This window comes from Leopardus geoffroyi, chromosome B4 (assembly GCF_018350155.1).
Source record: "Leopardus geoffroyi isolate Oge1 chromosome B4, O.geoffroyi_Oge1_pat1.0, whole genome shotgun sequence".
NCBI lineage: Eukaryota > Metazoa > Chordata > Mammalia > Carnivora > Felidae > Leopardus > Leopardus geoffroyi.
This window is the reverse complement of record NC_059341.1, coordinates 46,000,291-46,027,429: the sequence shown is the minus strand read 5'-3', so window position 1 is coordinate 46,027,429 and position 27,139 is coordinate 46,000,291. Positions and strand designations below refer to the sequence as shown.

Genomic DNA, 27,139 nt, shown 5'->3' with positions numbered 1-27,139 from the left:
AAACAAAGATTTATTACCCACACAGGTGGGGGAAATTCTGAGACAGGGGCAGAGGACAACTTTCTGGGAAGAGGTCCAGAAACAGAGAAAGTGAATGCAAGTGCGCAGGTGTTCTATAAAGGCTAAGTCCAGTTGGTGCAGAATTTAAAAGAGGAACCCACCAAACATGGAATATGAAAGAGATAGCAAGGGGCTCATGTACTTGGGGGTATTGGTGGGGTTGAGTCCTATCAGTACACTGCTGATAATGACAGATACAGGGAAGGGATGACACTCAGAGGTTGTCAGCACTAAATCAAAACATCAACAGGGGCCTCAGTTTCTTTCCTTTGGTCTTCATAGTAGAGATCCATTTTTTAACTCTTGTTGTTGTGGCCTACTGCTGAAGAATGGGACTTTGATCTTGCCTGCCATGTTTGTTTTTGGTACCCATGATTAATTTCTCCTTGGAGAAACTTACATTTCCAGGGAGAAACCAAGTAGGCCTATTTAGTAATCCCAACCAGAGAGATTAAAGGTGAAGACTATGTATTATCTCCACTTTGAGTAACAAGTCACTGTTGGTTGGATGAATCAATGAATGACCAAAAAATATGTTAAGAATAAGCGAGGAGTCCCTGGGTGGCTCAGTCTGTTAAGGGTCCAACTTTGGCTCAGCTCATGATCTCACGGTGTGAGTTCGAGTGCTGTATCAGGCTCTGTGCCAACAGCTCAGAGCCTGGAGCCTGTTTTGGATTCTGTGTCTCCCTCTCTCTCTGTTCCTCCCCAGCTCTCTCTCTCTCTCTGTCTGTCTCTGTCTGTCTCTCTGTCTCTCTCTCTCTCTAAGATAAATAAACATTAAAGAAAAAAAAGAATGAATGATAGCCTTCTTAACTCTGCTTTCTGTTCAGCTCTATTAATTACATATATCACTTAAGGTATCTAATTTTATCAAGTATTTACTGAGTGTCTAATCATTCCACCTAATTTGGGCACAGTGAGATCCTGGGAATATAAATAAGCAGTCTAGTATTTACTCGACTCTGATATGATATTGATTTTAAGAACTTTTTTATTTACAAACTAATACAGGAAATGTGCAACTTCAGTTGTAAAATGTTACCCCATCTCAGAAATGTTAAAATGTTGAAAAATATATCCTGCAACTGAGGAATTATTTATGAAATGTTTATAAAGGGCCAAGCATAATGCTAAATGCTTTTGCACATATTATCATTTAACCTTTAACTCAGTGAGGGTAGATTATCTTTCATTTGCAGATAAAATAAAGCTTGCAGAAATGGTGTAAGTAGTTAAGTGTTAGAGGGACATTGAACTCAGATCTATCTCATTTCTGACCGATACATAAATCTTTTCAGCCAATATATAAAATTAGTGTATCTTTTAGGGAAGGTTTTTATTTTTCCTGTCTGTTTTCCTGTGTTTACTTCAAAGAGTGAATTTTAACTTTTTATTTAATGATATACAGATATACATGACTTAGAAGGCTTTTTTTCCTTCCAAAGTTTTTCAAAGATCTGATTATGGAATTTGCAGTTCTTTAAGATGGTTAATGAAATGCTAAGTAATTTAGGTTTTTTTTTTTTTTTTTTAACTATTCCTCATTTTTCAGTTGGGTTGCTTGTCTTTCTTGGCAGCTTCTCAGGACTCTTTTAATGTCTTACCATACTGAATTTTTGGTCGATTTTAGTGTGAAATAATGTAGACCTATTTAAATTTGGACTTAAACTATGATATCACTCTTATAAATGACATAATCACTTTAGTAAATTCAATAAAGCCATTCATTTAGAAAGTGGAAGAAACCACCTCAGAAGTTGACATTGTGACAGTTCTTTTGGGGAAATGAGAAGGAAAAGTAATCTGCTAGGGAATAAAGAAAAATGGGAGGATAAAATTATGGTGATGTGGGCTGGCAGAATCGGGATGAGTTTCTAAAATAGAAATTTGTTTGGTAAACTAGTCATGCTAATCTTGTGTTCAGTTTTTTAAAAATCTAGCCTGAATTTAAAACACCTTAGTCTAGGACCATTCCATGTGCAATAACAGATACTAACTCTGCTTAGATAAAAATTATCTTACTGCCCTTGAATTTAATTTAGTATGCTGGTAGTCTTCCTCAGTATTTGAGATCATCATGTAATGTCCAGGACCTGAAAATTGGATTATCTTCACAGAAATATGTGATGCTCTTTATTTCTCTTCAGTTGCTTATATTTTCCATTCCTCTCTCTCACACTATTTATGAAAATATTATATTTGATATTAGGTAAACATCAAATAATTTTTTTTCTTGAATATTATTTTGGCTCAGAACGTGATTTACTAATCAGGAGTGTATACTAATAATTCTCCATGACACTGCAAAGTTCTGTGGTTGCGCACTAATCAAGCTATTTTAACTTTGGTATAGTATGGATGGCTTGTGAGATTTTTGGGTCTGCTTTGTCTCATGAACACAATGCCTGTGGCAGCACTTGTTCTTTTTGCTACCTGACTTGTGGAGGTCAAGTAACCAGATAGCAGAAAGCAAGCAGAAATGATCATTTGCTGGAGCTAGACTGGGTTTTGCAGAAACAGCTCCACCAGAACACCTTTTTAAGCCCTTTCAAGTATATGTTTTTACTTTTGTTTATCGAAACTATAAATGATGGGAGAAGAAACAGGCTCAGGTTCTTTGTTTTTACACCTCAAGAAGGGGAAAACCTATTGCAGATTTAAAACTATTTCACAGTGCCAACTGTGAGTAAGCCCTGGGATTTTTCTTTTTGCCGTAACAATTTTGGCCACCTGTCTCCTAATGAATTTTCTGGAAGGCTGGAAGATGTGAGTCCAGAGGTGGAAATTGACAGTAGTGCTAATACTGGGAGCTTCTCTCTGCTAGCTTGTAGTGAACATGGGGCCTGTTGCCAAGTACTTGGGGGTTTTGGACACCATGAAAATACGTTCAAATTTACTGTGTGACTTATTTTTCATAGGTGTATTTGACCTTAAGATATGTGTTACTTGGGATTTGTATGTGTTATTGCAGACTGTAAGACTGTTTTAATGGGCAAGATCAAATTTTGATAAAAGAAATTTTAGAAATGTTTGAGTTTTTCTGTTCTTGTTAATAGGCAGGCAGTGGTTAAAGGTTCCCTTCCACATCCTTTTGCCTTGACATTATTTGAGGACACATTGTACTGGACTGACTGGAATACACATTCCATTTTGGCTTGCAACAAGTATTCTGGCGAGGGTCTGCGTGAAATCCATTCTAACATCTTCTCTCCCATGGATATACATGCCTTCAGCCAACAGAGGCAGCCAAATGGTAAGTGATCTTGATTTTTAAATTGCAAGTTGGAATAGCTTTAGCACTCAGATGTCTGGCTTTAGTGAGGGCAGGAGGAGAGAGGATGTATCCAAAGGTAGTGGAAAGGAATGAAACATAGGAAAAATGTCAAAATATAATTCGGGTTAAGCAGCAGCCTAAACCATTTGTAGCTTGTTATCTATCACTGTTGGCCAACTCAGCCCTGTGTTTGGGTCTGGGATTATGGTGGTAGAGAAGAGAGAAAATAAGAAACTGAGATACCCAAATGCGTTTCTTGTTTATATTATTTCTCTCTAATGTGTGTTTGATTTTGTTCAGATGGGTGTGTTTGAAAACAAACTTTTCTTAAAAAGAAACCTCTGTGAATGAATCTAACTACCTCAGGTTGCCTAATAAAATACCTGCTTAAGCTTTTCTATGCACACTCTCTCTCCACCTCCCCTCCTTTTTTCTTAGTTTTGCTTCTATTTTTGGTCAACCTTTGCAGTGACTTGAGCTTTGGCTCCTGGCAACAATTTATTGTAAGAGAGGGATAGAATTAGGTTTAAAAGGAATATGAGAATGTTAAGTGTTTGGCACTTGTATATAAATAAATGTCTGGCATTTGTCTGAGTGTATTTCAGATTGTATTCCAAAGCCAAAAATGAAGGGTTTTTTGGATTATGCATTGCTTTGTATTAGTTCTGTCTGTTTAGGGGGAGATAGTCAAATATTGAATGTGTTATATTGCAATCTGGTGATCATGAGTCCATAAGAATGTTTTTAAATGTAGGGGTTGGCCTTTTGTAAAAATGTATTAATTTTTCTTCCCATGCTTAGCATATTTTAGAGAATTTCCTTTTTGTTTGTTTGTTTTTTGATTTTGTTTAATGGTACGGTTGGTCTTTTGTTTTACTAGTTTGAGAATTTGCAGTTATTACTGCTTTCATCTTTCATATTTTGTTGGTCTCCATTTTATGTTGATTTTTTTTCTATGAATATTATTTAAATCCATCCCTTTCCATAGTTTCTACAAGTGTGCTAATTAATCCCCGCTTCTCAGTTTTCCCTCTTTTAGTCTATTATGTTTATCTTTTCCATGTTAATATTTCCACAGTATGATTTTTCAACATTCTAGTTATTTTTCTTGGCTTTCAGTACCCTCCACCACAATTTGTTCCCATTCTCTGTGCTCACTTAGGTTTAGCTCTTACTAGTCAACAGAAACCTTAATATCCAGTTAGACTATTTGCCTTAATGTCTCACCCAGTGTACAGTCTCTAAGCTTTTATTCATACAGTTTTACCACATTTGAAATGTTCTCTTGTCTATCCTTCCTATTCTTCAAGGATCGTGTCGCGTCCTACATCTTCAATGAAAGTTTTCTTCTTTAATCCTTAGTGATTTATTTTCCATTTGGTTCAGTAATATTTAAAGTCTATAATGTATAAGATAGCACATAATTTCATTGTTTTATATTGTTTCCTAGTTTGTTAATTTTGGCATACAGACTAGATTGTAAGCTCTTTTAGGGCAGGGGTCTCCTGTTTATTTCTTGTGTATTCCTCTCAAGGTACAAAATGATAAGTCAATTCTCATTGATTAATTTCCTTCCTTGCAGATGTTTTGGTAGTCAAGCCACCTGGATGACATTTGGTAATAATTTGGTTTATCACAGTTGCTCTTGTTATGGTTGTTAACCTTTGTGTACCTAGCGTGAGGGAGGGCATCCATAATCATTGGTATTAATCAGTGTGATTTATATTTGACAGCTACAAATCCATGTGGAATTGATAATGGTGGTTGTTCCCACTTGTGTTTGATGTCTCCAGTCAAGCCTTTCTATCAGTGTGCTTGCCCAACTGGGGTCAAACTCCTGGAGAATGGAAAAACCTGCAAAGATGGTAAGAAGGTGGTCTCCCAGAAGGAAAAATTTTAGATAGCAGTTGGAATTCTGTATGATTTATTTTATTTCTCTATCATAAGCTCTGTAGATTACAGTGTTTTGGGAGAGTAGTCACTTAATCTCTGCCTTCACAGTTGGTTATATAACAAGGGTGTTTTGTATTTGAGGGCGTCTCTTTAATACTATTTTATAAATTAGTATTTCAACTAAATTTTTAACGTGCTATTTTTAAAAAAAATTAGGTGCATAGGTGCTATTTCATTTTTCACAAGATGTCAGCCATTGATATCACAATTGATTTTTGTGAAAATGAATATTACTTTTCTTAAAAAATGTATTTTTAACAGTAGGTTGCACTTGAAAATAAAGAACCTCAGTGAAAGAAACAATATTTACTAAACTTCCAACTATAAAGACTATCATGAGGTAGATAAATTTTCTAAAAGTTTATTGGATGCTATTTTTAATTGCCTTTTAATAACAGAAGTGCTTTCAGAAGAAGAAGAAAAAAATTCCAGTTTCTACTATTTAAAGCAAGCAACCTCTTTCTATACTTAACCACTGCTACTTCTGCTTACTCTCTTTACTTCCCCTATAGAGAGAGGGCACATTGGAGAAGTATGTTTAATTAGGACATTTCAAGAGACTTGTGGTTTGGGAGAACACCAGTTTTTCTCTTTTTCTTCCTAATGAGAATGTTATTCTTCTTTCTTACCCCTATGGCTAGCTATCTGGTTTTCTAGCCACCAGCAAGACCTAGTAAGAAAATTGTTATATTTAGCAGTGACTTCTTTATCTAACTCTGAAAAGCAGAAGCCTTTATATCAGTTGGGTTAGAGTGTTCCTGGCAAGGGGGTCAGGGAGTCAGAGAGATGGAATTGAGTTGGTGTACAGGATATTTGTCATGACTTGGCATTGATAAATTATCCTCCTAGTCAAAGGTGAAGCTGGCTGACTCTTGTCAGGCGGTTTCCATGGCAAACAATAATTTGGTTTCAATTTAAAACAAAAGGTTTTTGTAATGTTGCTTTTTTGTTTAAAACATGTAGCCTGACTTTAAAACAGAGGATTTATTTTAGTAATAGTGGTCTGTCTACTCCCTCACAGCAGTGTAAATGTACATGTTTAACTAGTATTTAAAATTTTAGATGTACATTTGGCGTGTAGTAGCTTTAAGTTAACTATTCTGTTTTGATCACCTTGCTCAAATTAACAGCTTCACTTTCTATGACTTCTTTGTTTGCAAAGTTTGGGCTGGCTCTTTTTGGTAGTTAGCAGAGGCAGTGAATGGTACAGTTATGCCTGCTTGGTGCCTGCTGTGGTATTTAGGGCTGTATTTTCTCTAAGATGAAGTTTATCTATAATTAGTTATCAAGTCAAAAAGTTGATCTTGAGAGCTTGACTCCTCTTCATATTTTTTTTTTTTTTTGCAACTATAATTCCAGATTGCTGTGAAACTTAATACCAGTGTTTTATTTAAAAAAAATTTTTTTCCTAATATTCTTGAGAGAAAGAGAGAGAGCATGAGCTAGGTGAGGGGCAGAGAGACAGTGAGAGAGACACAGAATCCGAAGCAGGCTCCTGGCTCGGAGCTGTCAGCACAGAACCCAACATGGGACTCAAACTCATGAACTGCAAGATCAGGACTTGAGCCGAAGTTGGATGCTTAACCGGCTGAGCCCCCTAGGCACCCCACCTGTATTTTCTTTTAGACTCACTTCTTTGGGAATCTTTTTTCAATCTTTCAGATATCAACTTGCTTACTATCTTTTATAGTTAGATGACTTTTTGCTGGTGCCTTACTTGAACATTAAAAATCAAAACAAAAAAAAGATTGAATTTAATGTTCTCATTCTCAGCTTTGTTTTTATTGAATATTATTTTGGGTTTAAAACATTTCATAAGCAAATCTGACTTAAAACTCAGTGAAATAAAAATTTGAGTGTTCTTTTTTACTGATAATATATTAGCTAATATTTATCCAGTACATGTTCAGTGCATTCCTGAATTTTACATTGACATTATTTTTATTTTTATTTTTTATTTTATTTTATTTAAAAAAAATTTTTTTTTCAACGTTTATTTTATTTTTGGGACAGAGAGAGACAGAGCATGAATGGGGGAGGGGCAGAGAGAGAGGGAGACACAGAATCGGAAACAGGCTCCAGGCTCTGAGCCATCAGCCCAGAGCCTGACGCGGGGCTCGAACTCACGGACCGCGAGATCGTGACCTGGCTGAAGTCGGACGCTTAACCGACTGCGCCACCCAGGCGCCCCTACATTGACATTATTTTTAAAAAATGTTTGTTTATTTTTGAGAAGAGAGAGTGCAAGCAGGGGAGAGAGGTAGAGAGAGATGGGGACAGAGGATCGGAAGCGGGCTCTGTGCTGACAGCAGTGAGCCCAATGCGGGACTTGAAATCACAAACTGTGATGAGATTATGACCTGAACTGAAGTTGGCCACTTAACCAATTGAGCCACCCAGGCTCCCATACATTGATCTTGTTTAATCCTCACAGCAACCCTGTGAGAGATAGATGAAGAAAACTAGGTTTAGGGAGATCAAGTTTTGCCTAAGTTTGTATAGGAACTTGAATCTGTTTCTATCAGATCTACAGCTCTTACTCTTAACCACTGTTTTGTTAACTGATTCCCTCTCTTTGCTGCTGCTTTCCTTCACCATAGCCTTCTTTGTTCTTAATTATGTCAGGCATTGCCTTATAGTTCTCTTTGTTAAAACAGCTTTACTGAAATATAATTTGCATGCTATAAACTTCAGTCACTTCAAGTATACAATTCACTAGGCTTTTTAACTAATTTGCAGTTGTACAACCATCACAGTCTACTTTTAGAATATTCTCATCAGATACAAAAGACCTTTGTCTTGGACTTATTTACCTTTTTAAACATACTTCTTGAACAAAGGACCTATATCCTATGTCTCCTTCCTCCTTTAATATTCAACTACTTAACTTCTTAGTCATTATTTAGTCGTTATTCATTATACCTTTTAAGTAACTGTTATTAATTTCAGGACCTATATAACGAATGAAAATAGAGAAGGAATCAAAGCTTGATTTGGAGAGCTGAGCCATTATAGAGCTTGGCCTTGTAGTCAAGCTATTCCTAGTTCATTATGTTTACTTTCCATTTCCACCCTAAATAGACCCTGAGTATCCTTTTGTACCCCTTTACTTTTCAATTCTTGAAGAGGTTCTGCATTCTTTATTTAGACTAAATTTTATCTGTGGGTTTCAATTTTTTTCTTCGTTTATTTCACTTTGTCGTTCTAGGTGCCACCGAATTACTGCTTTTAGCCCGAAGGACAGACTTGAGACGCATTTCTTTGGATACACCAGATTTCACAGACATTGTTTTACAGTTAGAAGACATCCGTCATGCCATTGCCATAGATTATGATCCTGTGGAAGGCTATATCTACTGGACTGATGATGAAGTGAGGGCCATACGCCGCTCATTCATAGATGGATCCGGCAGTCAGTTTGTGGTCACCGCTCAAATTGCGCATCCTGATGGTATTGCTGTTGACTGGGTTGCCCGAAATCTTTATTGGACAGACACTGGCACTGATCGGATAGAAGTAACAAGGCTCAATGGGACCATGAGGAAGATCTTGATTTCAGAGGACTTAGAGGAACCCCGGGCTATTGTGTTAGATCCCATGGTTGGGTAAGAAGCTCTGCCGATAGAAAATTTTGCCTGGTGTTTCTGTTTTCTACAGGTTTCTAAAAACATTGACAAAAACAATATGAAGTATATATTGGTTTTCAATAAACAGCTCTTTAGTGGCTGTTCATTTTTAGAACATACTGATTGGAATAAAAAATTAAAGAATTCTTAGTTTTTTTTTCCTTGAATGATTTGAATAGTTTTTCTTTATAAATTAAGTCAGTACTTGCTGACTTTGGGTGTTGGCTACAGATTTTGCCGAGGTTGCATCATGACCATGAAAAATGTGGAAAGAAATTATTTTCAGAACTCTTTCTCTTCCTCTAGAAGATTTAATTCCATCCCATTTTTAGTACTTCTAGAGTGATATGGTAAAGGATATATCTAACTTTATATATCCCAAGATATATGAATGACTTGAAAAAAAAATTTTTTTTGTCAGAACACCCTGACCACAACCCAGGGAAACATAGCTTTCTGTATACTCACCAATGTTATTTGTTACTATGCAACTCACTCTGAGGGTGAACATGGTGACAAAGTATTACACTTCAGTGTATATCAATGCCTTAGAGCTACTTAAACTCCCAGGAGCCACAGCAGTTACTTAGCACTACAAAAAGAATTAGTTATTTTAGGAATTCAGTTTGTCATCTGAATATTACTACTGGGATAGCCTTTTTGTGTCAGAGGTGACAAGCCAGCAAGAAGAAGAGATGACTGGGGCGTGTGGCTGGCTCAGTTGGAAGAGCATGTGACTCTTGATCCTCCGGGTCATGAATTCAAGCCCATTGGTGGGGTGGAGATTACTTAAATAAATAAAAAGTTTGGAAAAAAGAGATGACTATTAATGGGAAGGAGCACAAAATATTTTGGAAAAACATAACTAAAAATGAAATCTTATTATCGGAAGGCATTATCAGTTCTAGAAAACACTGATCTGAAAATTTCCTACAAGCATATGCACTGCTATTATGTCTTAAACATAACTTTTGAGTGTGTTTGAGTCCTATTTTTTTCCCTTCTGTGGTGTTAACTGATACCAGTGGAATATGAGGGGTGGACCTCACCTTTAGGATATCTGAAAGTTACAGTTTATTATCTGTGTTTAGCTCATTTTCTGTGTACTTCTGTAGGTACATGTATTGGACTGACTGGGGAGAAATCCCGAAAATTGAGCGAGCAGCTCTGGATGGTTCTGACCGAGTAGTGTTGGTTAACACTTCTCTTGGTTGGCCAAATGGTTTAGCCTTGGATTATGATGAAGGCAAAATATACTGGGGAGATGCCAAAACAGACAAAATTGAGGTTTGTTTCTCGCTTTTTCATTTTAAAACCAGTTTTATAATGGTTTTTGAGTTGATGTTAATTTGATGCAGATATTCTTGCCTCTTGTCTGGGGTGCCAGAGGTATCTTTTATGGAAATTTTATTCAGCCTTCAGGATTCTAGGCATTATGTATCTTCTTCCACGGAACTCTGATAGATATCTGAGCTATACTGGTATGAGAAGTGGATATTCCTCTATTTCTAGTCCTAAAAGCTTACGTGACTGATTTCCCTCATTATGGATAAAGCCACTGCTCGAATTTCCTAGGGACAGTTTCTGCACAAATCAAATATTATATAAGATGTATACTGGAAGAGCTGGTGGTCCTGTCAGGAAAACAGCCCATTTGTGTACAAATAACCTCTTTTTGTTGTTACTGGTGTTGGGGGCAGGTAGTGTCATATATTAAGTGTTAAGATGGTTACATGCAAATAGTTTTTAAATTGATTTATGAGCTGTGTAGGAGAAAGATTAATTAACCAAAGCTTGGGGAAATATTTACTAAATGGTAGAATTAAGTTGTAGCAGTCACAATAGAATTATGGTCGAAATAACCAGTGGTGAATATTTTACCACAGTGTTTTGTAAATGGCACATACATTGACGTTGAATGTGAACTCTAAATTTCACAACTTTGAGTTAGGCTGTGCTAGAGGTCTTATGGATCACATTCTTAAAACAGTTTCTTTCACGATATTTCTTTGTGGGGGATGTGTGACTTCTCATATAAGGAATGGCTTGGAATGGCTCATCAGAGCCACAGCACACAATCTCCTAACAGATAGATAATTTGGGCTGCAGAATTTTAGAAAGGTAATTCTTAGGAGTACCAGGGACTCTGAGGGAATAATGAATTAAAGGGCCTTCCTTTCAGAATGGAAACTTGGAATAGAAGAACCCATTAGTGTTCCACAAGGCTCAAATACTGCAAACTGCATCTCTTATTCTTGCAGCTGGTTTGCATTAATAGGAGATTTTGCATAGACTTGACTATATAAATTTTCTCCCTGTTGTTAGTGGTTCACTGCCTCCCCCCTCCTTAAATCCAAGTTAGAGTTTGAATCTTTAACAGCTTAGAAGGCAGTGCTAATGAGACCAAAGTTATGATTTCATTTTTTTTTTTTTTTTTTTTTTAAGACAGGCTATTAGCTTCACTTGGGTCAGCTCGAGTACAAACTGCATACTCGTTCCCAAGCAGTTCACAGATGTATATTGTTGATCAGCTATGGACTATACATGAGGGTATAGGTATTGCTACTCTTAGAAAAATAGTTAAAAGCTCCTATGTCCTACAAGAATGTTTGTAGGGAAGAACACTTGATTTATTATTTTGTAGGGATTTAAAAATTCTATACTTGGTATTATCTTTTTAAGGTTACTATGACTGATTAGATTGTAAATAAAACATTTGTTTCTTGCTGGGAATTTTCCACACTTCAGGTCACTTTAAGTACTTTAGATACAGATATGTATTCAAAATCACTAATAGTTTAGGAGGGATTTAGGTAGAAAAGTGAGAATTTTTGGAGGTTCTGAGTGACAGGGTTGGAGAATACAAATGAATCACATTATATAACACTATGTAATATTGATTAAATAGGATTTATTTTCTTGGCTTACAGTAAGTACAGTAGATTGTAAAATTAGTATTCATTCTGGCCTGTTCTGTCTTCTTGAGCTGTACATATATATACAGTGGTGTCATTTGTTCCTCACTTTCTTCTTTCTTTCTCCCCTTCTTCTTTGAGTGGTAGCATCCTTAAAAACCTGCCTTTCAGATCTGCTTCTCTTCCTCCAGGTTTGCTGTCTGTCCTCTTTTTGACAGATTATTTGGGGTTAATGGTACATCTACCTCCACTAGATTATACACAAAAAGACCTCCCCTTTTTCTTTGCCTGGAGATTCTGATGAAGTTTCTCTAATTGAGCATGGGTGCTTTTGTCACTTTTTTTCATAGACACATTTGGGAGATAGAGCAGGTTTTGTTATTCTCTTCTTAATTTATGATGATGTGTAAAATTTCTAGTATATGGCGTACTAAGAAAAGAGCACAGCTGTCCATCTAAATTAATCTTGCATAATTGGGGGAGAAAAACTGTTAGTTTCTCTTTCTGAGACTAGTGGTGGTTACAGGAGCAACTGCCACAACCAGCTTTTCATCTCACTTTACTTGATAGTAGGTTAAATATAGTGAACTTGAAAACTTTTGGAAAAATACATAATTTTTTAAGTGCTTCTTTTTCTAAGGAGGTTGTTTGCTTTTGTTATGTAGCTGGTGATGCTAACTACCAATCCTGCTCTGGGCTAGGTGGCAGTGCTCCCTCCCAGTCCATCCTATTAAGAAATCTTCCCAGTAGGACTCCTCCAGTCACCTGAAACTGACGTAGCATTGTGTATCAACTACAGTTTAAAAAGAAATAATGGAAGAGGGGTGCCTTGGTGGCTCAGTCAGTGGGGCACCCGACTCTTCATTTCAGCTCAGGTCATTATCTTACGGTTTTAGAGTTTGAGCCCCACTTCAGGTTCTGCGTCAACAGCACAGAGCCTGCTTGGGATTCTCCCTCTCTCTCTCTCTCCCTCCCCCTCTCCCCCTCTCCCTGTGCCCATCCCCCACTTGCACTTGCTCTCTCAAAAATAAATAAACATAAAAAAAAAAAAAGAATGGAAGAAAGCTTCCCAGCTTTTTGTCATGCCCAAGAATGAAAGCTGCTTTTTCCAGGAAGTGTAAGGAAATATTAAATAACAGTTGTATAGCCCTGTTGCCTTCTGGAAGATTGCATTTACTTGTGATCAAACTACCCTTTATGTGTTTATAGTACATTTGAAAAGAAAAGATTGATATTTGGGAAATTTATATGTAGCAATTGTAAGACACAGTAAACTTTTGTGTTTTGATTGGGTCTTATGGGAAGAGCTCAGAATGTTTATCTGCTGCTCTATCTGCACCTTCAGTGGAGGTTCCTTAGATCAGGTTCTCCCATTTTTTTGTAAGTGGTGAATTAACCAGGTGTTGGATATATTGGAAAGCTGTAGGTTTCAGATTTGATTTTTATTGTGCAGAGTTGGCAGAAAGAACAAATAGGTTTATCTAAGGTTTATAACCAGCTTCTGCAAAGAAGGATAGGACAAGGGGAATTGCTAATGGTGTCACATTTTTTTAAAAGATAGTCATAATTTTGGCTGATGCTTTAAGATAAGGCTGTGTCTGTGAGGATATATCTGATTTCCCTACTTGTCAGCTGATACTGACCACTTACCTGTAGGTGTTATTTGAAAGGTACAATGCTGGTGCTTGTTTATACTTCTTATTCATTATGCTGAAATCATTTCATCACCCTTTAGAAACAAGCTTCTAGTTTACTTGTCTGCACTGAGCTCCCCCTCGCCCTCCACCTCTGTGCCCACCCAAGTATTACAGTGTTCTGGGGCTTCCTTATAATACATAACGAAAGCATTATCAGAAGGGATAATTTCTATTATTCTGATAGGACAGTCATCAAATAAGCCTTTGTATCTATTTCATAAGACCCTGCAGTAGGCAGAAGCACATTGTGTCTTAACATTCTTATTTTGATTGGTCAGGTTTCACTGCCAAAAACACCTGTTGCACTGAGGGCCTGGAAAACTGCTGTTAAGTAGCAAAGACCTATCATTGATAGTTTATAAGTTTAAAGCATCTTTTTTGCCATTATACAAAAGTTAAGAAAGTTGGGGGCACCTGGGTGGCTAAGTTGGTTAAGATCCGACTTAGCTCAGGTCATGATCTCGCGGTTCTTGGGTTGGAGCCCTGTGTCAGGCTGTATGCTGACAACCCTGAACCTGGAGCCTGCTTCAGATTCTGTTTCCCTCTCTCTGCCCCTCCCCCACTTGTTCAGTCTCTCACTCAAAAATAAGCACAGAGGAAAAAAATTATAAAAAAGGAATGTTATCATTAGCTTTTTTTTTTTTTTGAGGATGCTTTTCTCATTGCATACAACTTAACTGATTGACAGAATAAATCGCTGTGTTTTGAATTACTGGTTGTATTGAAAATGACATCGTTGGTTCAATTTTTCTCATAATTTTTTTTTTTAGTATATATGTTTTCCTTCATTTTTTCGTCTTTCAGTTCTCAGCTTCTGCTGACAGATGCAGCAATACATACTAGTTATAGGTAAAGAGAGATTTCTTACTTACTTGGAGGTCATCTCGATTTGTTTTCAGTCTCTTATTATAAATTTCCCTGCTTTAGAGAATGTCCGTAGTTAGTTTTGTCCAAATCTAATTATACCTGACACAACTTTGGGAAACAGAGGTTGTTAGAACTTGGAGTATTAAGAAGTTTTGAATAAAGAGTGTATTATTGTATAGGATGTGTGCTGAAAAGTTGGCAATTGGTGAATGATCTATTTTATATTCTAAGCCTGAAATTGCAGGGCTACATTTTCCCTTCATGACAACTTCCTCTATTTTGTCAATATCCTAATAAGGGAATTTGTTTTCCAAGTATTCAGATTTCTTTGTAAAGTACTTTCTTTGGCATCTTTGGCCTGTGTATTGTGAAAGTCTGTTAAAACACAAAAGGGCCCATTTATGATGATTTTTCTTGTTTGTTTTAAAGATTAATTTCTTCCTTAAGAAATAATAATATGATCATCTGCCGTTGAGATAAAGCTGTTTTGATTACAAGTACCTTTTGAATCTTTGCCAGTTTATAACATTCAGTGCTCCTTAAAATTGATTTTATTTTTCAGTTTCAGAGAAATATTCAAGATAATGGGCTTAAACACCTGAATATTTGCCCCTTTCTACTACTTTACACCACTATATGTATGTATGTTAATGTATATTTTTTCTCCACATGTTGCTGACATACAATAACTGAAGAATGATATTGATAAACACCATCATTAGATCCCTTAGCTCAACAGAATACCTGGATTAGGGGCTTATATTCATTGAGTTGTAAACATGGCACTGTCCTTTTATATCACTTGGCATCTGTTTGGGATGTATCTTATGATAACACATTTTTGAATTCCTATTTGAAAGTTACCTTTTGATGTACAATTCAAGCAACATTATTTAACTTGTTATAATCTACGGCAGCCAAAGTAGTACATCATCTAATTATATGCTCTGTTGTCTCATTATGCACTCTACTTTATCTGGCTCTGAAAAAATTATTGCACATATATAATGAGAGAAACTTGCGTGATGATGAGTGTAAACATGCTTTCCTGAAATGCCACCACAAACCCTAGACCCTTACCAAATAATCTTATTTGCCTTACTTAGGAGTTAGTATGGTTTTATCTATGTAAATTAGAAGAATCTGATGCATGTTGTTATTTTAGTGACCACGTTTGAACTTGCTCTTGGATAATTTTTAAAATGTTCTGTTACCCTTCTTCTCATGTTTTAGTATAAAACCATTTAATATGTGTGGAGATATTTTTAGTTTCAGTCTACCTTTTTTGTTCCTTTGGTTTTTATACTCCTGAAGTGAAAGAGTTCTGATTTTAAATATGCTATTTTCTTGAGAAATCAGCTTCTTTACAATTTGGAATGGTGTTTAATTGTTAAAAGTTGTAATCTGTCGGTCTTTATTGAAACATTTTATAATATCGGGTACTGACCTCAATTCTTGTTTGATTTTCCATTTAACTGGATGACTTTAGATAATTCAGATAATAATCTGGTCTTTGTATTTTGACCAGTAAGATCGTTTGAACCAGATGATCTTTACGTTTCTTCCCGTTACATTTTCTGGTGTTTTTTTGTACTAACTGTACAAAATAACTATGTTATTTTAGATTAAGAACAGATAACACATTTTGCCTTGGGAGAGTTGCTTAAAGGAAGTTTGTATTCAGATGACTAGAATATTTTTTTTCTTTAAATTTTTCTTTAGTTACTATACATTTAATCCCTCTTAACTGAAGAAGACTTGCATTTGGGGGGTTTAAATCTTTAGTAACTCAGTTTTCTTTTTAATTTTTTTAATGTTTATTTTTGGGGGGTGGGGGGTACAGAGAGAGAGAGAGACAGAATCTGAAGCAGGCTCCAGGCTGTGAGCTGTCAGCACAGAACCTGACGTGGGGCTCAAACTCACAAACCACAAGATCATGACCTGAGCCAAAGTCAGATGCTTAACTGACTGAGCCACCCAAGTGCCCCTTTAGTAACTCAGCTTTACTGAAAGCCATATCTTATAATATCCGTTTATATTTTGTATTGACCCATATATAAGCTACTTCGTTATTAACATGTTTGGTAGGTTTAAATAAATGTTTAAAGCCATTTTTTGAAACCTGCCAAACATGTAAATATATTTTACTAACAGAGTCCATGTAAAACATTATTTTTCAGGAAGAGATTTCTCTGTAGGTGGAAACTATTATGCTTTTACAAGGGTCACAGAGATCTTATTTTTACTGTTTTTAGTAGGTTTGGAAAGGGTAGGTAGTCAGATAATGGCAAAGGCCACAATTTTGGGACTTCTTGGGAGGGAATTTATGAATCCTTGAGCAGTTAAAAGTGGCCAGTATTTTAACTTCTTATTTAAATTTAAAATTATTACCAGCTATTTAATGATTCTGTGTAATAGTTATTCCTAAAGTTATCCCTAATGAACAAAGGCTTCTCCTTCAGTTATTTTTTGCACTTTAAGTGTAGTTTACAATTTAAAAATTTCAGTGCGCCTCGGTGGTTCTGTTGAGCATCCAACTCTTGATTTTTGCTCAGGTCACTATCCTAGGGTCATTAGATCAAGCCCCATGTCCGGCTCTGTGCTGACAGCAAGGAACCTGCTTGAGAGTCTACCCCTCCCCTCCCCCACTCATGCGTATGCTTGCTCACACTCTCTCAAAATAAATAAATTAAAAAAAATTTTAGACCTTCTAAGAATATTATAATGCAGGCCCTGTAATTATTTTTGTTGAACTCCTAGATTTCCCACACTGTTAATTCATTGTACTATATATATATATATATATATATATATATATTTTTTTTTTTTTTTTTTTTTTTTTTTTTTTTTTGTTAGATTTGATCTGAAATAACTAAATCTCAGAGACGGATTAGAATTCCTTTGGCAGGGTGCCTGGGTGGCTCAATCAGTTAAGCTTCTAACTCTTGATTTCACTCAGGTCATGATCTCACAGTTAGTGAGATCAAGCCCAACGTTGGGCTCCATGCTAACAGTGCAGACTTGGAATTCTTTCCCTCCCTCTCTCTCTGCCCCTCCCCCCACTATGCTCTCTCTCTTTCTCTCAAAATAAGTAACTTTAAAAAGAATAGGAAGAAGAATTTCTTTGGTTGTAGTGAAATTTTCGGTAGACTGGTATTTATTTAGTATTTCGTTTATAATTATGAGCTTCTGAAATCTTTCAGTCTTCTAGAGTTTGTAAGTAAGAATGAAATTAGAGGCTTTATGCAATTAATATCACCCCTATTCAGAGTTTTTTGTTTTGTTCATTTATTTTTTATTTTGGATTGACAGTGACTTGGCTTTTATATTCAGTTGAGATTTATAATGTTGCTTTTATATTTTAGCTATAGTGTTATTCTTAAAATATGAAAAAAACCCTTCTATGCCACAGTAGATTTCATTAGGCTAAAGATAGTAAGTAAACAATGTTTCATGAGTTTGCAAAGTTGTTTTTGCATAAAGAAACTGTTTATAGTTTTCATAAGATTAGCTGTTTTCTAGATACAATGCTCACACAAACATTTGTTCTTTCTGTCCCAGGTTTCTCTTCCTAAAATTCAGCATTCTTTGGCACTTTTTGCTTAGCTAGCTTCTTGTATTTGCCCAAGATCATATAACTTTCTATTTAGGAAAAAAATGCAATTCCAATTTCCTGATTTCCTGATGCAGTACTTTTTGTGTTGTGCTGTGTTGCTTCTCTTTGAGACTGTTCGTTTTGAAATAATTTGAGACTTACAGAAAATATAGAAGAATAATATATCTTTCACCCAGTTTGATTTTACCTCCTCCTAGAACAGTTATCAACACCAGGAAATTAACATTGATACAATATCCATTATTCCTATTATATTTATTAATTGGAATTCTGTAAGGAAGAGCTGTTCTCTCCCCTTTATTCAATTTTTCATATATATATATATATATATATGTTAGTATGGAATCATGGATATGTATTTTATTCTATAAAATTATGGAATATTATAAGGTAATATTTCATTATTATCATTAAATTGTTGCAAAAATCCCAGAATTGGCATTAGGAGCTCCTTCAAGCTGATTCCTATGTCCTTTTCATGAGCGTCCTTCTCTTCTTTTTAAATTGTGGTAAAAAGCAAAACAAAACAAAACAAAAACGCTTAATATAAAATCTGCTATTTTAACCATTTTTAAGCAGAGAGTATAGTAGTGTTAATTATTTATGCACGCTGTTGTACAGCAAGATCTCTAGAACTTTTTCATTTTGCAGAACTGAAATTCTTCCAAACAGCTTCCTTTTCCCCCCTCCCCCTGCCCTGGCAACCACCATTTTAACTTGCCTTTCTCTAAGAGTTTGACTTCTTTTGATACCTGAAGTGGAATCATCTAGTGGAATAAGTGGAATAATACAGTATTGCCTTGTTGTTGCTGGCTTATTTCCCTTACCATAATGTCCTCACAGTTCATCTGTTTTGTAGCATATAACAAGACTCCCTTATTTTTAAAGGCTGAATAATATTTTATGTATGCACCACATTTTCTTTACCCATTCATCCATCAGTGGATATTTAGATTGGTTCAACCTTTTGGCTATTATGAATAATGCTGCAGTGAACATGGATTGCAAACATCTCTGAGATCCTCTTTTAGTTCTTTTAGATATATACCCAGAAGTGGGATTGCTGGATCATATAGTGATTCTATTTTTAATTTTTCAAGCAACCCCCATAATTTTAAAGACTTTTTTGGAAGAACAGTATATTCAGCTTTATCTTATATTTCTCTTGCCTCAGCCCTGGAATCAACTGTTACTCCAAAGAACCATGGTTCTTTTTAATGAAGGGTAGTATTTAAAAACCAGTATCTGGGGGGTGCCCGGCTGGTTCAGTTGGAAGAGCATGCAACTCTTGATCTTGGGGTCATGAGTTCGAGCTCCATGTTGGGTGTAAAGATTACTTAAAAAAAGAAACTTTAAAAAATTAAAATAAAATGAAAAAACAATATCTGGACATAAGGCATGCTCATTGATACTGGAGTAATTTGCCTTTCAATAATAAGGTATTGATTATTATTTCTACTCAGACTCCAAATAGAATTTATTTTAGTTGTGCTTGAAAAGAATGAGAGGAAAGAGAACAGTTTTCCCTTGTTAACATGCTAATGTTTTCTGCATTAGGGTTTTTGGAAGGCCCTAGGACAGTGGGACTCTTAAAAGTGTCTCATGAAGCAATTGATAGAATTGACCAAGGTGGTATTGTGTTGATCATAATAATGCCTTCAACTGAAAATCTGTTTTCAACTTTCTAGTTTTCCTGAGTAATTTTGGCTTTAGAAAGCTTTGGCCACAGTAGCAATTCTTAGCTCTCTGTAAGAGCATACTAACTGCAAATGTTTAATATTCTAAACATGACTCCTTGAAAAAATAAAATTATGTAATGAAACTATGATATTTTCTCTTTTCACATTAAAAATCACTTGTATTGGGGCGCCTGGGTGGCTTAGTCGGTTGAGCATCCGACTTCGGCTCAGGTCATGATCTCACAGTTCGTGAGTTTGAGCCCCGCGTCGGTCTCTGTGCTGACAGCTCAGAGCCTGGAGCCTGCTTCAGATTCTATGTCTCCCTCTCTCTTCCCCTTTCCCACTCGTTCTCTGTCTCTCAAAAATGAATAAACATTAAAAAAAATTTTTTTAAATCACTTGTATTTACCGAGACACAAATCTTAAACTAGGTTAAAAGGCTTTAATGCAACACTGTAATTGCCCTTATGCTCTCTTACACAGGTACATGACATCTCTTTACTTCCCCTACTAGATTCAAAGCATTTCTCCCCGTGAGCATCTGCATGATTGAACTGTTACTTCCACAGATCTGTATTCCATTTTTTTTTTAAATACCACTTCTGTGAAATTCTGTTTTATACCCTATTATCAGTGAACCTCCAATGAGGTATATTGTTTCTTTATATATAAATTTTAATTCACTACTTGTTTTAGACATTGGCTGGAACATTAGAAGAGGAATGGTTCATTGTGAACATAACTTAAATTTCTCTTTTAGGATGTCATAATGTTCCCACTCTAGCTCATTTTATGATGGGCACCTGGTTGTCCTGTTGTCATCTATCTCTTTTTTTTTTTTTTTAATTTTTTTTCTTTCAACGTTTTATTTATTCTTGGGACAGAGAGAGAGACAGACAGAGCATGAACGGGGGAGGGGCAGAGAGAGAGGGAGACACAGAATCGGAAACAGGCTCCAGGCTCTGAGCCATCAGCCCAGAGCCTGACGTGGGGCTCGAACTCACGGACCGCGAGATCGTGACCTGGCTGAAGTCGGACACATAACCGACTGCGCCACCCAGGCGCCCCTCTATCTCTTGAACGTGTCTAGTCAAGTGGAGTTGCATAGCAACAACTTTGGTAATAGACTGGCTGCGTTCCCAATTTATGGGTAATCCGGTCTTGACATTTAATAAGCTGATGAAACTGCTCAAGAAAACAGATGTGATACCTATAGAAGGTTTGCTATTACCTCCTTTCTGTGGAGCTATTCTGGTTAACCCACATCTGTTTCCTGTTGTAGTCTATATTCTCATTGCGGTTTGTAATATTTGGGAATGCCTCAGAATAGTTAAATCCCTACCACAATGTGGTTGAAGCAGTTGAAACCACTAGAGACTCTGGTTCAGATTTGGAGGTAGATTTTAGAAGTGACAGAAGCCCAATTTCAGTGTAACGAATTAAACCACTCTGAGGTAATACAGTGAAGCACACCGTCAAGAGTTGCCAGATTTAATTAGTGTTGGCTCCACCTTGAAAGCATAAGTGTAATCTTTTGGAATCACTTAAAATGGTTCATTTGTTCTGGGTTCAGAATGTACAAGCAAGCTTTAACCAGGATTTGTGTTGTTATTTTAAACATAAGAAGCTTAAAACCATATTTACAAACCTAGTAACCTGCCTCAAACTGTAACTTGTTGGTATGAGAAATATAATAGTGATTTTCTTTGAGATGAAGCAGTATGTTCTTTTTTCACTGTGTTGCTTCTGTCCAGTAGAGATTGTATAGCTGATAAAAGCACAGTATTTAGGGGAGATGTCATTTTCTTTTCTTTCTTTTTTTTTTAACGTTTATTTATTATTGCGAGACAGAGAGATACAGAGCATGAGAAGGGAAGGGGTAGAGAGAGGGGGGAAGACACAGAATCCGAAGAAGGCTCCAGGCTCTGAGCCGTCAGCACAGAGCCCGATGCGGGGCTCGAACTCATGAACTGTGAGATCATGACCTGAGCCGAAGTCGGTTGCCTAACCAACTGAGCCACCCAGGCGCCCCATGGGAGATGTCATTTTCTAATGGAAGTGTCATCTCTGCAAAAGTAATGCAAAGAAACGGATTTCAGAAAGTAATCATTGGACTCTGTATAAAGAGAAATATATGGTTCTTTAGATGTAAAGTCTCACAATCAGATTTTGTTTAAGCTGTTGATCCCTTAATCTCTTCAGGGGATTCTTATAATTGGTTTCCACATCATATCAGCAACAAAAGTGATAACATTTGTTAATGACAGCTATTATTATTATTATTATTATTATTATTATTATTCAAGTACCCTTGGACTTGCACCTTATCTTTCCTCCCTTCTTTATTTTTTAATTATGAAAAATACCAGACATAAAGCAGAGATTCTCATGAACCACCATCTTTAACCATTATTATTAGTACATGGTCAATCTAGAATACTCTTAGTGGGAGAGCCAAGGAGATGGCAGATATGGATTATCTTATTAAACTTAAATATTGGGATAACCTAAAAGAAATCAAAGAATCAGGCCTTTGTCCTTGCTCTTTCAAGTCTCAGCTAGTTCTTTGAAATGTGGACTTGGAAATGTGATAAAAGCTGGGGAAAAAAAAGTAGAATTCTATTAAATTTTTTCATCAGAAATCATTTTTTGAAATAATTTTAACCTATGTTAGGATTTAAGTATAGTATAGCTGAAGAGGAAGTAAAGACCAAATGGAAGACATTTCACTGTTGTGGCTTTACTGAGAGAGACAGAATGTGAGTGGGGGAGGGGCAGAAAGAGAGAGAGAGGGAGACCCCGAATTGGAAGTAGGCTCCAGGCTTCGAGCTGTTAGCACAGAGCCTGACACAGGTTGGAACCATGAAATCATGACCTGAGCCAAAGTCAGACGCTTAATCAACTGAGCCACCCAGGTGCCCCTCAGTAATAAATTTTTAAGTTTTGATTACGTGTTGAAATAAAAATATTTTGGATATATTGGATTAGATAAAATACAGTATTAAAGTTAATTTTACCTGTTTCTATTTACTTCTTAGAATCTGGTTACTAGAAAATTTAAAATTACAATGCATGATTCACCTGTGGGGCTTAAATATTTCTCTTGGGCAGTATTATTCTAGACCCAGTCCTCTTATAAAAACTACAAGAAACATAGGGAATTAAGGGAAACAATGTGCTTCTAAAATTTCGTTTAAAAATCTTTAGCACATCTTAATTACATGGTTTAGGTGGAAATAGATGTGATGTATCTAGCTTTAATGTGCACTTTATTTACCTCCTTCCCCTCTACCCCTGGGGGCGGGGAACTTCTGGTTTTTGCTTTTAAAGTGAAAGAAAAAGGATTAGCTAAAAGGGACTAATGTTCTAGTGGGTAAAGCTACAAAATCCTTAGTTGTAGCTTTTAGGAAAACTGTATTTGAGTTCCTGGCCACTGTGCTAAAGATCTTTGTAAGACCTTCATTACCATTTGTTGTTGTTGTTCTGACAGATGTTGCTAAAAACCTCTTATTTTAAATATGTTCTTTGCTCCTTTTTTCTTCTTCCTGAGACCCTGGCTTGCACTTAAAGCAGCATTAACACTGATCCAAACACCAGTTTGGACAAGGGCCTAGACCAAAGCATTTCTAATCTATAATCCCTTATGTGTAATTCTGAAATCGAAAAAGCTCTCAAAACGAACTTATTTCCGTTAATTCATTTGGTGGAAAACCTGACTTGAAGCAATGTAAGACTATCCGTAGTCTTTATTTATCCTTTTTTGTGGGAATATATATGTATTTTGCTGCAAAAATATTAATGTGTTTGGCAACCAAGTGCTCCCTGAAGCCAGGCAGAGGTGATATGCCATGTGCGTTGTGTTCACCTTTCTAAATTTCACAGTAAATCTGAAGTCTGAAATATGGCTGGCCCTAAGCCTCAGATAAGGGATTTGGACCTCTATTACCATCCCACAGTAATTGAAAATATTTTATTAACCCTAATTCTATATTTAAGATGACTATTTTCAGCACAATCTGAACACAGTAACAGAAGTAAATGAGGTCCTCCCAAAACAGAATTTTGTCATATCACTCTCCTTTAAAGTGCCCTCAGAAGTATCTTGTTTTCTATAGGTCTCATCCTGAAGTCTCATCCCCTGCCATAGGATGGTATCTATCTGCCTAATGTTGTCTCCTTTGAGTCCCTTTTGTGTTCTCTCTGCCTCAAAGCATTTGTTTCAAAGTCAGTCACTCAAGGCATCCTTGACTGTGTCTTAACATGTGTTACTTCTTTTATTCTGAAAAACCCTTTTTCTGTTTGTCAAAATTCTTCTAATTCTTCAAGATGGATTTGAGCTCCTCTATTTCCTATACTTCTTGATAAGATATAGGCCAGAGAGGAGTATATGTGTATGGTTTTAATGTAAATACAGTTTACCTCCTCAACTAAATTGTAATCCCTTAGCTACAAGAGGCCCTGTAATAAACTTCTTAGTATTCCTCATGAGGTCTTTCACGGCGATTTGCCTTCATTAGATGTGTTTGTTAATGTTTGATTTGGGGCTGGGGGAGTGGAGCAAGGATCCGGTACAGCAGCAAAAATATTTGTGATCGAATTGTCAAACTGTTTGCTCCTTTTTATCTGCTGTTTTGGTTATATACATCTAAGTGGCATAAGCAAACAATACAAATTGGGGGTTGGAAATGGGAATAAGGCTGCAGCCCTGTAGTTTTCCACTAGTTGCCAGGATATAGAAAGGTCTGTATTGTTTTTATTCTTCTGTTTTATTCTTCTGTTTTATTTCTATTGTTTTTATTCTTCTGTTTTATTCTGTTGTTTTATTCTTCTGCTAGACAGTGTGGTTGTTTTGGTCTTCAATTTCCACGTATTCTTTTATATTAATGTATCAGTTTTTATTTTGAAGCACTACATTTTAATCAATTAGTTACAGCCATTTAAATGTAACTATTTACTGGGAGGTACTAAGGTATTTATTGAAATAATTTTAAAAGGCAAGAACCAACATCTGCAGGGCATCTACACAACTGATACTGTGCTACGTATTTAACATTATTTTATTTCATTCTTAAATAATTCAGTGTTACAAGTTCTCTTCCTGTTTTACGGTGAGAAATTGCCTAAGGGTACCCAGTGAGTTTTAGAACTTATATTCAAAATCTAAGTCTGTCTAGTTGTGCCAGAACATTGTTTGCCAATCATGAGAGATTTTTAGAGAGCAGAATGGAGAGTCACCGCTAAATAGAAGACGCTTAATTGTGTAAACTAAAAGCATCTTTTGGAGTTGTGATTTTGTTATTTTTCCCACTGTGATTTTCAGTTCCGTTTTTTGCCTGTTATCCAAATTCATACTTATGCAGCCATCTTTTAAGTTGTTCACTTATTAGAATGAACAGAAATGTTGTAGGCTAACACAACTGAAAGAAAGAGTTGGTTGATCCTGTAATGTTTTTGGAGGAGAAATTTAAATTTCATTTCATTTCATTTCATTTTTTAATGTTTATTTATTTTTGAGAGAGAGGGAGAGAGAGCATGAGCAGTGGAGGGGCAGAGAGAGAGGGAGACACAAAATCTGAAACGGGCTCCAGGCTCTGAGCTGTCAGCAGCGAGCCTGACACTGGTTGAACTCACAAACCCCTGAACCATCGTGAAATCATGACCTGAGCCGAAGTTGGATGCTAACCAACTGAGCCAGCCAGGTGCCCGTAAATTTTATTTTTATGAAGAAGTTCGATATTAGGCATTTAGTGTGTGCCTTTAGATGAGGAAACAAATCTTAACAGGAAGGTCAGTATTTGGGCATAGTACAGCAAAATTAGTGTTAGCTTATTAAATGTAAGATAATGCAGAGTAATTGATTTAAGATCATACTGAAACTAGAAGAAAATCAAGTCAGACATTTTAATATACCAGAAGCTGGTGAGGAAGTAGTATTTTAGGGTGGTACAGTGCATACTATTTAGCACTGTGTGTTGGAAATTCTTCGATTGGATGGTGAACTCCCCCTAACAAGAGAACATAAGTTCACTGTTAAGTATATGACATTTTAGATGACGTAGTGGTACATTTTCCAGGAGATGCAGTTGGAAATACTGCAGTAGAAACTGATGAGACCTTAGACTAGAACTTTACATATTTATTTTTCGTGTATTTATTTTTACATAAGATAACAGAAGCTGCAAGATTTGATGGTCTAAAGGTGATTTGCAGAGGAGAACTCAGGAAACCTTGGAAAATATCCAACCAGGTCTGAAAAAGGAAGGGAGAACCAGTAAAAATGAAGAGATAAAAAGCCTTTCTGGCTATAGAAAAAGGGAAAAGGTCATACTGTGCCATGAAAATCCAGTGCATAGTTTCAGTGGGTGTTTAAGAGTATCAAATAAAAAAAAAAAAAAATACGGCAAAAGAGCACAAGAACTGAGGAAAGCAAGGAGGTAGTCACCGACCATTTCAGTAGACTTATTTCATCTGAGTCAGAGTTTGGAAGTCAGCAGAGTAAGGGAATGAATCTTAAGAGATGGAGGCAGCTGTTAGAGATCATATTCAAAGAATGTGGCAGTAAAAACAGAATCATTCAACTTTTAAACAGTGTCTTTCTAAGTTGGAAGAAATTGTGTTGTGATAAAGGCAGAAAAAAGGACCCTATGAAGAGGGAGATATCGAAGATCCTTGGGAAGGAAGGAAATAGTACTAAAAGGAAGTTCTCATGAAAGGGTAGGAGAAGATGCTAGAGTCAAGAGATAATCTCTGGAGGAGAGTACCTCTGGATGGAGGTAAAATAAAAGTACAGAGTTTTAAAAAATAAACTTTCCCTACCTAGAATAAAGATGTTTCTGTTACACATCTTACAAAGGAAAGATTTTTCTCTCCGATCACAGTTTCCAATAATACAGGGGGGCCAGAAATTCTTTCTTGGAGCTCTGCTTTTAGGGAGGGTTCAGGAATGTATCCATTCTCCAAAAGTAGGGAGTAGTGTGGATTTTTTTCTTACATGGATTTAAATTTTTTACATGGATTTAAAATTTGGGCAAGAATACCTTTCATTCAAATGGCTAAACTGTAGAATCTGAGGATAATGTTAAATTTTCATTTCCATTTTTAGGAAGGTTTCTTGAGTGAGTGTCTTAGGAAACCTATCTCTTTTTAAAAATTATTTCACAAATATTTATTGAGTTCTTTGTCAGACTCTTTAACAGTAGATGTGGCAGGCACGTAAATGGATGAATTAGGTTCCTGCTACTCTAGAGGTCACATTCTAGTTAGATACATAAACAAATTATTGACCCTTTTTCTCTGCTCAGTCCTTTTGCTCTTAAACACCAAAGTAATCTTAAGATATAAATATCATAAAGCATATCCAGGAATGATCTGTTGCAAGAAAATATAAATGTAAAAAGTCAAGAGTCATGTGTCAAATTAAGGAGAAATTATTAACTTTAAGCAGTGTTTAAT

General features: G+C 36.1%; 1 protein-coding gene across 3 annotated transcripts in view; it reads left to right on the top strand.

Moving 5' to 3' along the window:
- LRP6 (LDL receptor related protein 6) overlaps positions 1-27,139 on the top strand; it is a 183,862-nt gene that overhangs the window by 102,696 nt on the left and 54,027 nt on the right. For all 3 annotated transcript variants that reach the window (XR_006709309.1, XR_006709308.1, XM_045465704.1), the window contains exons 4-7: positions 3,117-3,313; positions 5,068-5,199; positions 8,496-8,892; positions 10,029-10,200. Coding sequence is in view for 1 of the 3 variants with exons in the window: in XM_045465704.1 (XP_045321660.1) it covers positions 3,117-3,313; positions 5,068-5,199; positions 8,496-8,892; positions 10,029-10,200 (898 nt within the window). In the remaining 2 variants the exon portion in view is untranslated. The remainder of the gene's footprint in view (positions 1-3,116; positions 3,314-5,067; positions 5,200-8,495; positions 8,893-10,028; positions 10,201-27,139) is intronic.